The 16,032-nt window shown below is 40.6% G+C and overlaps 2 protein-coding genes across 2 annotated transcripts; one reads left to right on the top strand and one right to left on the bottom strand.

Moving 5' to 3' along the window:
* The first annotated feature begins 8,639 nt into the window (after nucleotides 1-8,639).
* Nucleotides 8,640-13,151, top strand: LOC146659454 (uncharacterized). Its single transcript, XM_085423497.1, has 4 exons — nucleotides 8,640-8,829; nucleotides 11,415-11,609; nucleotides 11,698-11,774; nucleotides 12,031-13,151. Exons 1-4 carry the CDS (start codon nucleotides 8,800-8,802, stop codon nucleotides 13,004-13,006), a joined length of 1,278 nt encoding a protein of 425 aa, XP_085279623.1. The 5' UTR covers nucleotides 8,640-8,799; the 3' UTR covers nucleotides 13,007-13,151.
* Nucleotides 13,152-13,174: 23 nt separating this feature from the next.
* On the bottom strand, nucleotides 13,175-15,804 carry LOC146659453 (uncharacterized). The gene is made up of 3 exons (XM_085423495.1): nucleotides 15,105-15,804; nucleotides 14,653-14,788; nucleotides 13,175-14,370 (listed from the first exon to the last, which is right to left on the bottom strand). The coding sequence occupies exons 1-3, from the start codon at nucleotides 15,698-15,700 to the stop codon at nucleotides 13,618-13,620; spliced, it is 1,485 nt and encodes a 494-aa protein (XP_085279621.1). The 5' UTR covers nucleotides 15,701-15,804; the 3' UTR covers nucleotides 13,175-13,617.
* Nucleotides 15,805-16,032: the final 228 nt, after the last annotated feature.

Below are 16,032 nucleotides of genomic sequence, written 5' to 3'. Positions count from 1 at the left end.
TTATTGGTTCTGCATTATGAGCATGACAATAGAATAAATTGGATTACTCAGTATTGAGGAAACGCAGGTGTTTACTCGCATCCAATTTCTAAAAAAGGCATCTTTATGTCGATTCAATGTTTTCATGTTAAAATGCCAAATAACCGATTTTAACATTTATTTGCTCAACAAAACTACTCCAATATAAAACAAGACAGACTGTTAATTGTCAGTTTTCTTAAAGTTGGCTGTTGTTCAGATGGCATAATAATGAGTGGAGAAAGACCCCCCCCTCCCCCCCCCCCCCCCTTTCTGGTTTAGTGCATATAAAAACAACTCTGTGAATAGCTTCACCATGCAAGTTATTCACCAGTTAAGTTAAATAAGCCTCACAGCTACTGTCACGACCCATTATGTGGGGAGTAGGCGAGACAGCTAAACACCACTTCCACACAATTTAGATGCAATAAAACACTGACAGCTTTTTTATCCACTTCATTAAGCCAGTAATTTCTTATAAAAATCTCCCGCATTAATCCTGCCGATGGTTTCCCTGCGGTTCCTTAAGCTCTCCTCCAACCTTAGCCGCCTTGCTTTGATTCTTACTCAAATAGGCGCTAATTTGAGATAAATTATGCATCCACATGTAGCCTACCCATGCCAAGGAATATAAAGTGTGACACTGTGAAAGATGGTGAATTAAAGCAAAGTGTGATACCTTGACGGACTAATGGCAGATAGGTTAGGCCTGTCAGCCGGATGGTTTGTTGATCTGCATGTCACTTCACATTTGAAGAAGTAGAGAGGTCATGCTTATGATGTTTTGAAGGTCATTTGAAGTCATAGCTATTCCTGGAAGACCTTGCGGTGAGATGAAGAGCCCATGATATACTTAAATGAAGACACTCTAAAAGAATAAACAGAGTCATTTTTAGTTGTCCTTTAATTCCAATATGAATATCAAACATTTTTGATTCCATGCAGGGAAATTCAAGTGTCACAACAGCTGAAATACAAGAACAGATGCACACATAAGTAAGTTCAACAGTCAAAATGTATCTAATTTATCTAAATATGAGCATCTTTTATATGCCAGCGTAGCTCGAGAAATTAAAAGGTATTTAATTCTGTATATGCTGACGCGAAGTACACCGAGACAAAAATAGTAGCAAATAAACTGAGGCGGCAACAAAATCTGAATACAGAAAAAGCACTTGAGGGAACAAAAATTGTCTGGTGGTTAACGTGTCTCATGCCTGCAGACAGCTTAAAAAGCAGCTATTGCACTTGTACTGTAGCAGCAAAAACAAAGCGTGCTTCTAATAATGCAAAACCTGGATGTGTGCACTTCATCCCGAGCAGGTGTATTTATTGTCAGTTTGCTGGAAAAAAAAAAACCCCCAAAAACCTCTCTTCATTTACCCAGGCTGAATTTAAAGTGACTGAAGTAAACTACATGCAATCAAGATATTGGTAAAATAATATCCATGAGCTACTGTTTACTGGAACACCTGGGTCACCTCGTGTCCACTCTGTATCACAGTGACTGAAAAGAATCTGTAGATGGGGCTGTTGTCTGCTGTTTCAGCTGCCGTCTCTCGCTCTTTGGCCGGTCTTTCTGCTCCGTGGTGCAGGCAACATGGAGATCAACATCACACGCGGAGACCTTCCAGTCAGAGAGAGCTGGAGAAAAAGGAGACTGTGGGGAAGTTGAGGAAGCAGCAGAGAGCGAGCCGTATGATGTACAACTGTAATTTAGCGCTGCAGCAGGTCTTGAAATTGCCTTGCTTTATCAAAGGCAACACTCCTCCTTCCCATGTCCCTAATAAGTAAGCTTAACTAATAATGAAATAAAGCGAGCAGAACATACTTTTGCCTGTGATGTCATGCCCACTTCCGCACGCCGGTCCGCCCATCATCTCAGATCTCTTAGTATCATTACGACGATGATATTGCTATTACGTTCTTAATAAAACTCAGTCAGCGGTGTGCTATCTCCCATCTTTACATTTTATTAACCATGCTTATGAGAGATGAGGGAAAAATGATGTGGCTAAGTAAGACGTCGCAGATAGGTGACAGATGTAATACAGGCTACACTGGAGCTCCAGTGAGAACAATTATCCAGCATAGACAAGGCAAGCTGGTGCTGAGATGATCTGACATCAAAAACTGTAAGCAAGGCAGTTAGTAGCACGATCATAGCAGTTCGGCTTTGCTTATAGTCAAAACTGGAGTTCCTAATAACGTGTAATACAAATATGAACTGCTCCAAAATATGCACAAGACATCTTGTAAATCACAAAAACCAGATGCCTAGTCGTGTAACAGGATAAAGGGTGTTCAAAAGTTCTTTGTTTCTACCTTTCTTCTTTTAAAAAGATGGCTAACTTAAGAGATTTGTGTGTCTTTGTAATAAATGAATTGGGGTAATTGGATAACAGATTGCCAATCATAACAGAAAAGTAATAAAGGCATTATTTGGACAGTAATTGAGTCAGTAAGTCACTACCTTGGTCCAGCTTCTTTGCTTACTCATTAACTATCCTCCTTCATTTTGGAGGCTTTATTTGTTATCTCTCTGGTACCTAGGTTAAAAAAATCAGTCAGGTGGACAAAGCTTAAGTAAGGAAATACAACTTTCATGGGGATATTTTGGTATCCAATAAAAACCCATCCATGCCAAAAACATCACCTGATTTTCCCACAGCCGACACACAAACAGAAAACCTAGTTTGAGGTTTCTGTTGCAACATATCATTAAAGCAAAACAGACCTGTCATAAGGTGTTCACTGCCTTTTTTTTGAGAAGCTAACCAGTACAGCAAACTGCTCTACTACCCTTAATGTGCAGCAATGGGAGAAGCGGTATGAGGAGAGGGGAAAAGGATAACGACAGTGGAAGTTAGAGGAAGGGACAGGCGTCTCCTGCATTTTCTGGTCAGCTAGCAGAGCGTGGAACGAAGGGGCCAGCGGGCCAGCAGCCAGCTAATGGGGACCAGCAGTGAGCACGGGGCCAGGGACAGCGCTGACAAAAGGAACAGCGACAGATGCCATTATCTCAGCCTCATGCAGATACAATGGAGCTGGACAACACGGGTCCTGACACTTGCAGACATTTGTGAGCGAGCGTGTGGGCCGAGAGAAGGGGGCGTGTGTGTGTGCGCGCGCGTGCGTGCACTGTGAAGTTAATAGAACACGATGGAGGAGAAGTGGATTATCATGGAGACTACAATTTCTTGGTAACACTCTGAGCTCCGCTGCACCCCTTGCATGCATGCGTGCATGCGCGTATGCAATTCACGTGTGTATTTGAGTATAGCCTACATGACCTCATCTTGTTACAGAAAGACAGCTGGATCAGTCACCCATCACTTGCTTAGAATTCAGGGGCATCGTGGAAAGCGCACCACATTTGGTTTCATATTTCTCTGGGTGCTACTCTTGGACTTAAATTATGCAGCGTTCACTTCAACCAAGGATGTTCTGGTCATTTGGACAACCAAAAACGTGTCAGGGTGGGGTTTTCGAGGGGTGGGGGATATTAGCTGGCTGTGGTGATGCTTTTAGCAGGATTGGCAAAGGCAGAGAAGGGCTGTTAAGCAGCAGTTTTTGGGAGGGATAAGAAATGTGAGCTTTAGCCAGTGTAGTGCAGTGACATGGGACAGCGTTATTGACTGTGGCGGTGCATGCTGACAGTGGATTGTCAGCCCCTGCAGTCATTTGCCAGACTGAGCGAATGCAAGGATCAGAGTTCTTGGAGCTTAGAGAACGAGAGAAAAGAAAGTGAGACAGGGAGGGATGGCACGGAAAGGAGAGCAGAGAGACTGGCAGCCATACAAATGCAGGAATATAAACATAATACACACACAAAAAAACACACACACACAAACACACACTGAGATGTGGGCACCCCGCAGAGTGTCTGACACTGATGCTGCCAGACTAATCAGGGTACTCTCCCACTCTTTCACTTGCTCATTAGTGTTAGAGGAGAAGCCAGACAGTTGTGACGTTGCAACGAGGTTTTGTCTTGCCGTTGTAACCATGTGAGAGGGTAAGCAGTGATTTTAAAAGTGTTTGAAACAGGTCCGTGACATACTTTGAATGCACTCTCACATGATAGATTGAGCGGTAATATTTTTTGTTGTCGTTCGCTATGTAGAAGCTGTCTGCTTTAATAGAACAGTAACTTTAAAATACAATATCTGAATACATTTTACAGACTTGTAGCATCTCATCCCTGTGTAAGAAGGAATTTGTGTGGCTGCAATGATTCTGAAGGCAAAAAGCTGACCAGTGAAATCAACAGAGGCTGAATATCTCAGATTCAAGAGAATATTGGAAAAAATCTGATATTTTTTTCCATCTATTGCTTGAGAAATTTTTCATATATTCAAGCCACCCTTGACTCGTGAAGGCATTATTTTAAAATTCAAAACAGAAAAAGGGGGTCCAGGTGAAGACCTGCAGGAAAGCTATGACCAGGACACAGCGTTATGTTTGTGCCTAAAGTGCTTTCTAATTACTTAACATAACTTTATTTTGTCATTTTGGCCAACACCTTTGACATAATGTTTTGCCATTTGAGGTGTGGTGTATTCATTTTGTGACATATAATTAATACAAAGTCCCTAGTTTACATGATGAGGTTTTAGGTCAGATTTGCTGACCTTATCATAACTGTTTTGCTCTTCAAACTAAACAAAAAAATGTATCAGCCACAGGTTGTGTTTTGTAACAGTTTATCTCAAGATGTTTGTTTGATGTAACCTGTTTTAGTTAAAAAGGATGCATAAATCTCAGGATTTATGCATCCTTTCATATCAATCCACCGGTAACAAATGGAAAAAAATCATTTTTATAGGACTTTATTAATTCTTGAGAACACAAGGGGTTAACAAGTGACAAGATTCCAAAAGACCCTAGACCCTTTCTAAAAATAACATTTGAGGGAAAACCTGCTCGTGCATTAACCAGTGTGTCAGCAGTAAATCCTTCACAACACTCTCACACAAACTGACTTTATTAGCCGTTCCATTAATGCCCGTCTGTTTTTTTTATGTTTTCCCTTTACGGTCCCAGCATGACTTATACAACCACAGGTTTGCTTTTCGTGATTTGTTGCCCCTAAATGGAATAACAAGAGCAAGAAGAATACCGAAGCGGCTACTGCCAAGACATTACAAAGGCTGCTCGGCGCTGAACGGCACAAGGCAAAAGACTAGCGTTGTTATAGCTGTCAAAAAGGCCTCTGAGAATGCCCGCACCGAAGTGCGTTTAAAAGTGATGGAGTGGGCTTGAGTAAAGAGAGTTGGGAGCTTTTAATGCAACAGAACATAAGAAAACAAAGATCCTAAGGTCATATTTAAGTGTGTTATTGACTGGGGCAAAAATAAATCTAAACACAACTCATACACAGTACTTTAAAAGCTTAAACTAACTCAATAAAACTCACGTAGTTGAATGTGGGACCACTGAACAGCAGTCATAAAAAGAAGGTCTTTAAATAAACCAATAAAATGTATATTCAGATCTTAGGGAGAAGTACAGAAAAAAATCAAGAGTAATGATGCAGAAAACTCCCCCTTTGTCTGGCATATTATTACATATCGCATTATTGATTTTTACTGAAGCATCAAGTAGTGTTTTCGTCTCACAACCGTGTCTAACTGCTTTATATACTGTTAATATAGTCAAGCAATCCCAAAACTACAAGTTAGGTCATGAGTTAAATCGGAGACAGCCTGCGATGATTAATGTGGAGCAAAAAGGGCTTCCTGCTCTAATCTGTATTCATTTTTCTAAGACCTGCAAATTAAACAGCAAGAATTCAACACATTAAACGATTTCCCTTTGGGTGCATGAGTTTTCTGTGCATCCCAAAAGAGTTGCAAATTGTTCTTGAAGTTTTACACCGTGACAATGCTGCTTTTACTATATGTTATTAATGATAGGGTGGGGCACAAAATAGGACTGTGTTAGAGTTTCAGGATATTAATAAGAAAAGAAAGTTGAATGAAACCACCCATATGGAAAAGATATATATAAATCTTATAAAGTTTGTATCTGTCTTGTGTGAAACTTGTATGAAAAGCATATAAGTGTGAAAACAGATATGAGATCCCTTGAAAAATTATATAATGAAACTTGTATGTTTTGGATACTTACTAAAACAATGTATGAAAGTAATGCGAAATTGGCCACTTTCATGAGTAAATCATATAAGCCTTATATGATTTACTCATGAAAGTGGCCACTTTCATGAGTAATCACATATAAGTTTTTACTATTTCTTTTCCGTATGGGCAGCACTTGGGTCCAAATAGAAAAACCTAATAAATGCAGTGAAGGAAAAAAACTATATTGGAGAAGAAGCATAAAGTCATTGAAAATGCCTTTTTCAGAGTTTCAAGGAACTTTGGTGCAGAAAGTTATGCGACTTATAAGAAAGGCAATGGGCATGGATACTAAAATAAAAATAGTGCTTCCATTTATGAATAGATGGACTTTGGAGGTGGCAGATGATCAAAGCAGCCAGATGATCAGACTGTAGATGGCTGAGAGAGCAGGGGTCGCAGGGTTATGTTTGTCTTTGGACACTGTGCACACTCTTGACTGGGTGCTCACTTGTTTCCCTCCCAGAAAACTTTGGAAACTTGGGAGTAGTTTCTGACTTTCGTCCCTCCTTCCTTCTTCCCTTCCCTGTTTCCTTTCCCTCTACCACTCAATCTGGGAGTCATGCTAATGACCCCGCTGTCTGCCCTGGCAGTTTCTCATAACACAACTTATCAGCACAGAGCAGGAGTATGGGTATTTTTAAACTCTCTTGCACACACACACACGCACTTACATGCATATACTTTCTTACTATTCAGTAGACTCGCGGGGAACCTGCGCTGAGGTCCAGATTGAAAATGTGATGTGTGCTAATGCATTCAGAACAGAGGTGAGGTTGGTCCTTTCCTTTTCTGTAAGCCAGCAGTGGGAACACCAGCCCCAATATGGTAAGCTAGAAAGGCGAGCACATTACAGTGGCTGAGTAATGAGAACCATGGAGCTCCAGTCATTCCCACATTCACACACATTCACACACATTCACACACATTCACACACACACACACACACACACACACACACACACACACACACACACACACACACACACACACACACACACACACACACACACACAGAGGCTGGTCTGTGGGAGTGTGTGAAGCAGTATAAGACTCCAGCAGAGTAGTACCAGTGCTATCCTCTCCTGATGGTGATGCTGTGTGAAGTGCAGAGCTGTTCGACACAGACTCCAGCTGCTGCTGCCCTGTATTCAAATGGCACCACAAGACATCGGCACGCTGTCTCTTGGTTCTTATTAGACTCAGCCTCTCACTCTTTTTGTCTCTTGTCTTTTTTTTTTGTTTTTTCTTCTCCCAAACCTCTCAACTTATGTACACCCGCGGCATCCCACTTTTGCTTTGCTTCCCCCCCTCTCTCTCCGCCTCCCCTTTTCTTTACTTCTTTCCTCTTCTTGTCATGTGTTCTGTGCTCTTGTGACTGTTAGGCATCAATTTGTGGCACATCAAAAGATGTGGAGGGGGAAAAGAGGATGCATGGGGAGAGAAGTTTATAAGTATTCTTAATTTATTTGCTGAGTGCCTTCAAAGGAACATCTGAGAATCTCAGCGCTTTATTTATGTCAATTGCTGTTTTGTTTTGTTTTTTGTTGCTTTTTTTATTCCACAGTCATGCAACTTTTACTTGTAAAAATCGAAGTGGGATCAGTCAGGGTGTGTACATGTGCTAAAAATACACATTGTGCATGCAGTACATGTCAGTGTGTGCATTTGTATTTGTGAGGGGGTGTTCTGTGACAGCAAACATTTTCACGAAGCGTAATAGAGAGGTGAGACACTGGAGTTTGCAGCATGCTGGTTTTCCACTTTATCACGTGCACTCAGGTCCACACAAAGTACAAACAATGAGTCAGCCTTATATAAAGTATATGAGGGATGTATGTGTGCAGGATTATGGTGCACTGTTGGTTATCTAAAGTTTGGAAATAATGTTTAAACAACACATTTACACATTTCGAAACCTTGAAAATGTATTCACAAGTTATATATAGTCACACCGACATATTCTTGCTTACTGTAACATGTTGAAAACTACTTTTAGGGAATTTTATCTTAAAAAAATGACAATATTGCTATGTAAGATGCCTACTGAAGGGGAATTGTTTTATATATATATATTTCACACATGGTGTCAATAGGATCTATATGCTTAAAGGATGAACAAATTTATATAACTGAAAGAAGCAAGATGAAGGAAATTCAAACATGAAAAGTAACAACAAAAAATAATTCATAATTCAAGTTTCCAAGAGGTAATTATTATTATAATTAAATAATCAATTTCATCACTTAAAGCATTAGAAATAATGAAAAAAATACAGGCCCATCAGACTAATGCCTGGTAAGTATAAATACTTAATTTTTTGCTTAAAAAATAAATAAATAAAATGCTCTATAGCGCAATAAAAAAGGTAACTTACACATAATGTATCGCTCAATATTGGAATACGATTATTAATGTCACATTTGAATGCCAAACCACTCTGCATTTAATGGACTACTTGCACTAACACTTCCGCGTTCTATGTAGTCCTGCTCCAGTGCTTCCGGTGCGGTTAAACCATGGCGACGTTCTACACTCGATGCCTACAAGAGCTCCCAAAATTGAACATCACCGATGTTCATCGGATTTGCAGAGTGACGACTACCCCCGCCAGCAAATTAGATAAAGGATTTAAGTTATATGCTGCATCTTATATACACAACTACGAAGGTAAGAAAACGTAAATTAACCGACAAAGAAACGCTAGCTAACGTCAAATGCAAACACTACGTTACTCCGCTATGTCCTTCATTTGATGTCAGTTCTCTACATTACATGTTTTCTTAAACGGTGTTTTATGTCGTCCTAAACTATAGTTGAGGTTTTCTTAACTAATGTCACTTTTGTTGTTAGACACTGTTATATTAGCGTTAGGTAGTTGGCTAGGGTTGCCAACTCCCTGAAAAATAAATAAGGGACACCTCGTGGCCAGGGCCGGGCGACCCAGTTGTCTTCACCCTTCCCAGTGTGGTGAATTTTCTAGCTCTTTTTTTGTGTGTGAAATTATTTTTTTAACCCTTTGACTTGAATTTGATTTAAGTAGATGTTTATTCTTTGTGATATGAACACATGTGAAACAAATGATCATTTAGCCATTTATTTTTAGCTCAAAATGACAACATTAACACAATAAAACAGGTCTCCTTCTTAAACAGAAGCCTGTCATGCTTAACTTTTGAGAATATAAGTAAATCTTTCTTTAAAAGAACTCTGTCCTGCTTAACTTAAAATAATAGAAAACAATAGAAAGAAAAACATTCTTGTAACAGTGCACATTTAGTGCATTTAGTACAATCGGCTTCAGTTGAAATATTATTTCAGCTTTTCTAATGCTAATCAGCTGCTCCTGTTTGTAAACCCGCTTGTTCCCATGATTACGCATCTTAACTCATCATCATTATTCATCTATGTATTACTTTTATGTATTAGTCATCTATTTGTTGTAATCATCTATCCTTGCAGTTGTTTATTACACAAAATAAATTATATTATCACACTTCTGGCCACATAGCGCTGATATTCATTGCACATGCCCATATTAACTTTTTCCAGCCAGGTGTTTTCCTTTTCCCATTCTTCCCTTTCTCTGAGGGGAACAAACATTGCTGCTCTAAAGCTGGGCTCACACTGTGCGGTTTTAGGCCCATTTTGAGCCGATTTTTGACCGATTTTGGCCTTCATCGTGCATCGTGTAGTATACGTGGGGTAACGAGAAGTGATTAACACCTCACGACCAGCTCCCGATCATCAATCGCTCGTGAGGGTCTCATCACAGCCGCTCACACTGCTCGCGCGCAAACACGTAAACGTTGGTGTAAAAGATGGAGCAGCACGGCTGTGCAGCGTGTGATCTGGACACAAGCGACGGAGGCACAACTTGTAGAACTTTGGAAAGCTCATCCGAGCCTTTTCGATGTGGCATCACAAAATTATCACGACCACAACAACCGTGAAAACAGTTGGATTTACACTGCTGCTCAATCACAGCTGCCTGATCATGTTTTTCATTAGCAATTTAGCAAAGTTGATGGTGGTGGTGTGTGTGTCTGTGTGAGTGTAAGACGGAGAGAGAGAGAGCGCGACAGATTTTCTGTTATAACCTTCGTGTTATGGAGGCACAGTGTGAGCACTCAGGTCGCATCAGAGCATCGGGCGGTATAGTGTGAGACCCTGCATCGTGACCTACCAACTTCTAACCCCTGCGAGTCAATCGTGCAGTTTGAGCAGGAGCTGAATAACGTGACTGAAAAAATCACACAGTGTTTGCCCAGCTTTAGGTGTACTGTCGTCCGAGACTTGCACCGCAGAGTCGGCGTTTGTTTCCCTGTTGGCCATGCTTCTTGTTGTGGTCATCTGTTGTCTTCCGGTATTTTCTCCGTAAGCGACCTTTCCTCAACCAATGAGATGAGCGGTAATCTGAATTGTCATACTCGAATTGTCATAAGTGTGCTGTCAGCTCATTGGTCACAAAGCAGGAGAGGGGCTGGGAATTATGTTTTCAAACAAAGCGTTAATTCCATTAACATTTATAGACTACTTTTGATTCTCACTGTATTACGGGACAAAGTGCGTCCCTTATTAGCTCAATACGGGACGTGTACTTTTGTTTCGAAATACGGGACGATTCCGTATTTTAAGGGACGGTTGGCAACCCTATAGTTGGCTAACTATGGAGGTAGTTAACTACCTAATGCTACTCTTGCTAAGTGTAAAATATATATGTTTAAGACATGCTGAAATGAGTAATACAGAAATAATGCTAATGGTACTTGTATCTTTATTCAGTGTCCAATAAAGACAGGTTGTCAGGGGAGGTCGGTGTGAGAGACCTGTGCTACAGGTCGATGAGGAAGAGTGAGGCACCACACAGACTAAGTGTAGGCAGGAAGCTGTGTAAAGTTGTTAATCCCCGTTCTGTGGGGTTCAGTTCATTTAAGCATTAGTTAAGTTCATTCCTAAAGGCCCATCAACTTGAATGTTTTCCTTGTCTCCCTGCTTTATCACTCCTAATTTGACTAGTCAGATAGTTAAATCAACGTGTGTTTGGGTGATCAGAAACATTTGACAACAAGTTAATACTGCAAATATACACAATCTAAGTTATTACAGTTATCAAGCATGGTTAAGTTGTTTTAATAGGGAGAGAAGGAAACACTAAGCATTCAGGAGGGTACGTAACCATAACACTGAACTATGTTCCTGTTCAGCTCTTCCATGAAGATGTTACATTTTTAATTTTCATTCTTTCTTCTTAGATTAAGCTTCTGGATTCATCGCCGGTGATACTGACACATAGCCAGTGCTCCTGTGTGGCAGGCGCTGTTATGTGCAATCACACAGTGGCACTGCTCTTCCAAACAGCACACTACTCACAACTCAGAGTGCCGGTTGTCCCCCCTGTGCATAGCTGCACGGAATCTGAACAGCAATGGCACAAGCCACGGACAGTGGTAATTTAAATGAGGTTAATGTTTTTGAATTAGTCCATGTTTACATATGAACAGCAACACCATCCATAGTAAATGTGTCTTCTGTTAGGGTGTGAGGCCAGGACCCATCAACTCCATGATCTTCACTAAGCCGGTACCAAATAGAATGGCCCAGACTGGAGTACGGTAATTACATTTGTAAAATTTGGTTTCATGTGTTACAAATGTATGTTGCTATTTTTTTCATACATACATGTGTCAGAATAGGTATTAATTTACATACAACATTACACTTTCTGAAGACGGCTAACTCAGTCATGTACATATACATCCCAGTCTCTAACTTATGCACCACTGTTTTACACCTTTTAGTTTTTAGTTTAGTTGTTGTTCAGTATAATAACCTTCTCCCTTACATTATTGTCATTGATGTTTTCTTTAGGAGTGGCTTCTACAGAGGCATGGTGGGTCCGTTACCAGATCCCTGCTTGTTCAGAATAACGGAGGCATATGCAAAATTTAATATTGAGGACAGGCCACTTGTGACCACAATGAACATGAGACCTGACAAGCCCCTTGTGGAAAGTGCCTTTGGGCTGGTGCAGGAGGGCAGTGTTCTGTCATATCAGCAGCCGGTTTTGACAACCCGGTACATCACACTACACCGCGATGCACCACCAACACCGCACTTGCCTCTGGAGGGGTATGACATCTTGCCATCAGATTGTGTGTTTGTGTGCTCAGAAGAAGAGCTTCTGCATCTGAAAAGCTTGTCTGTAACTCTGGAAATGGCTCACAAAATAGAGGAAGCTACACGTGAGCAAAGCTCTTCGTCTGAGTGGCATCAGCTCCGCAGGCCCAGAGTGACTGCCTCTAGGTTTCGGGAGGTGTGTCACGTCAGAGGCCAGAGCTCGGCCGAGTCACTAGCAGAGCGTATATTGAAGGGAACAAGGCAGACAGCAGACATGAGGAGAGGAACTGAGATGGAGCCTGTAATAGCAGCAGAGTATAGTAGGCTAATGAATGTTAACTACTCACCCTGTGGTCTGGTCATTCACCCCATTGCCCCCTGGCTTGCTGCATCTCCTGATGGTGTTGTTTTTGACCCCAATGAATACCCCCAGTTTGGCTTCGTCGAATTCAAATGTCCCAATGTACAAAACTTTATTGACTGCAAATATGTGCAGATGGAATGTGGTACCCCTAAACTAAAAAAGAGCCACGCATATTACTGGCAAGTGCAAGGACAACTGCTCATCAGTGGGATGCAGTGGTGTGACTTTGTTGTGTGGGCACAAGAGGACTACCTAGTGCAAAGAATATACATGGATATAGATGTGCACAATGCAATCAGAGAAAAGGCAGACTATTTCTTTTTTTACATATATATGCCAAGATACCTGTGTTTGAAAAAATGAACAGTGAAAACAGCAAAAAGAAAAACAGATCCTTCAGGCTGGCTGGAACAAAATAACTGATGTTTTATTTTCAATATATTTCATGAATTCTTTTGTTGTTACATGTTACTTTTATGTGACATCAATAAACTGTTATTTAAGCAATGGCATCAATTTAATTTTTAAAAACACACATTAAAACGTTGAATTTGTGCAGAACTTATTTACATGGTAAGTATTTAAAACTCCATGCCTAGCATACTGATATACATTTAGACAATAACTGAACTGTAGAAAATGACAAATGGTATTTTTGATGTTACAAAAGTTCAATGTCACTTATGGTTTTAAAACGATTTAGTGATTTACTTTATAATTTTGATAAATAGTTTTGTTGAATCTGAATAGTAATAATAGTAGTATAATTAAACAGTATTATTAACATTAAACATTTGCAATGAATTTGAATTATCAATAACTGAAACTCAACTATCGGCACTCAAGTACCAGTTCTGTAATCAAGTATTGTCAGCTGAGAAGGAAGAAATTCAACTGTAGTGGCCTCAGCTGCAGGTCATTTTCCATAAGTTACTTGTACTGGCACTGGTGTCTTGGGAAAAATCCATCTTGTCTCACTTAACCCATTTTTTAACTAATGCTGTGTTCTGGTAATTTGACAGCATACATGCCACTGCAAACAGTTGGTTGATATTATAAACATGTGACATGGTAATGATGCTATCAAAAAGTTTGTTCTGTTTGATCCTCCTAATGACTCGCTCCACATGTACCCTGAGTCTGGCTATGGCCTGCGTCTCCTTAACCTGGTATGCTGGCATCTGCTTCTGCTTAGATAGAAAAGGTGGGCAGTACACTTTGCATTTACAACAATCAGTGATTAGGAAGCCCTTATCTACCATCACTGCCATGTCTTCAGTCAACTTCTCAGCAATGCCTGATTGTTTGAATAGTTCCTTGTCACTAACCGAACCAGCATACAGATTAGAGATGAATGTCACTGGACCATGTGGAGCTATGCCAACCAGGGCTTTCATCGTACAGTGGGATTTGTACGAAGAGTACATTTCACTTTGGAGAAGTGGTGAGGATGGTGTCTGACACCTCAGCTCTGTACAGTCAAGGATCATCTGGGTGTCTGAGAAATCTTTGAATTCCTCAGGGAGGTAAGCTTGCACTTCTTCACGTGTAAGCCAGATGCACTGAGACCCCAGTGCAGTGGCAAGAAAATTTGTCCATGTTGCAATAATGCGGCTCACTGTGGACTGGTGTATGTTAAATCGGTGTGCCAGGTCCCTCTCCTTCAAACCAACTGACAGGAAAACCAGGAAAAGAAAAAACTCATCAATTGGCTGTAGCAGCTGCCTCTGGAAGGTGAAAACAAAAGGGAAAATGTTACTCCTTAAGCTATGAACTAGTAAAATTATTCTTTTCTTGGCTAAATGTTTTGTAATGGTTAGGCATACCATACTGTACCATGGGGTAAACAATGAGGTGCTGTAGTGCACAGGTGTATGTATGTAAAGGATACTGAGTCTAGCATACATACACCTGTGTATGTATGCTACTGTACATAATGTAATGTTATTGTACATAAATACAATAACATTACACCTCTAGTTCTAACTACCAACAAACCCATAACCTACTGTTGATGTGCGTGCAGGTTTCAACACTTCTTCGGTCCGATTGGCAGCTGACTTGGCTCTTGAAACCCGGATCATTTTATAGATGCAAGGCTCAATCAAAACCCAGAATGCCATCAAATGATCATAGCTTGGAAATCTATTCACGAGAGAGACATACATCATGTCAATCATTAATTAACATTACACACTGACATAAAAATAATGTGAACTGTGACAAATATGCTAATGGAATGCTGTATAAAATAGTCTGATTAAGAGTATTTGGTGTTGTATTTTACCTGTAGCATTAGGATATTGTTTAAATACTAAAGCATCTACATAAAACATACAATCAGCAGAGAAAAAGTAAATTTCTATTTTGTTTTCATTAAGACTGGAAAAACTTTCGAAATTTAACTGATGGTGACCTTGGTATATTTTAAACAGTTAGCTTGAATAGAACTTAGGTGTACCTGGTATAGAATCGGATGTCAGTGTCGGAGCCAGCAAAACGCTGTAACCCAAATTCTCGCTGGACACGTAACTCCTGTATTTCCTTCCTCAGAGTCTCCACGTCTTCGGACAGGTCTTCTGCAGCTGATGCAGATATGTCCAATGCAGATGGCTCAGGGACTGAGCAGTAGTCATGATCTCTTGTAAGACTGTGCTCTTCTTGATCGTCAGGAGGAACTAGTTCAGGGCGTCGCTCCGTTCTCTCCCAAACACTACGCCGCGGTGGTTCAACTTTATAGCCATTCCACTCAAAAAGTGTTGGTACAGCACCTTTAATAAGCCGCCTTCGACCATCGAGGGTTGTTGGCTCTATGAGTTGATCACTGGCAAAGTGTCTGCAGCAGACCCTGGTGTGAGAGGTAATCGTGAAATGATCCCGGCGTATATTTACCAGCCATTGTCTTCTCAAGTCGGAATGGGTCGGAAAGGCATGAAAACTTAGTATGCCGTTAAATTTGGCTGAAGCTGAACAAAGTGGGACACAGCAATGCTCGGAGTATTTCTTCTCCTGTTTTTGAAAATGTTCTGTTTTAAATACTTTCCTTTTTATACTCATTCTGAAGCGACATTAGCATAGCTACCGATAGATAAGCAAACGTACCGGAAACGCACAAGCGGTACTATTTGGAAACGGAAATACGTCACATGCCCTAGTGCAAGTAGTCTATTATTTGTTATTATTCATTTCCGTCTCTTTTCTACAGGTCACCCCCAACTGGTCTGGCAGATGACCGCCTGTCCCTGAGCCTGGTTCTGCCAGGGTTTTCTTCCTGCTAAAATGGAGTTTTTCCTTCCTGCGGTTTTCTCTGTTTTCTTTATATTATTGTAGGGTCTTTACCTTACAATATAAAGTGCCTTGAGGCTATATGAATTAAATTCAATTGAAAC

This window comes from Rhamphochromis longiceps, linkage group LG11 (genome assembly GCF_057381845.1).
Source record: "Rhamphochromis longiceps isolate RC_006_pf linkage group LG11, R_longiceps_female_GT1.1, whole genome shotgun sequence".
NCBI lineage: Eukaryota > Metazoa > Chordata > Actinopteri > Cichliformes > Cichlidae > Rhamphochromis > Rhamphochromis longiceps.
This window is presented reverse-complemented; position numbering and strand designations above follow the sequence as displayed.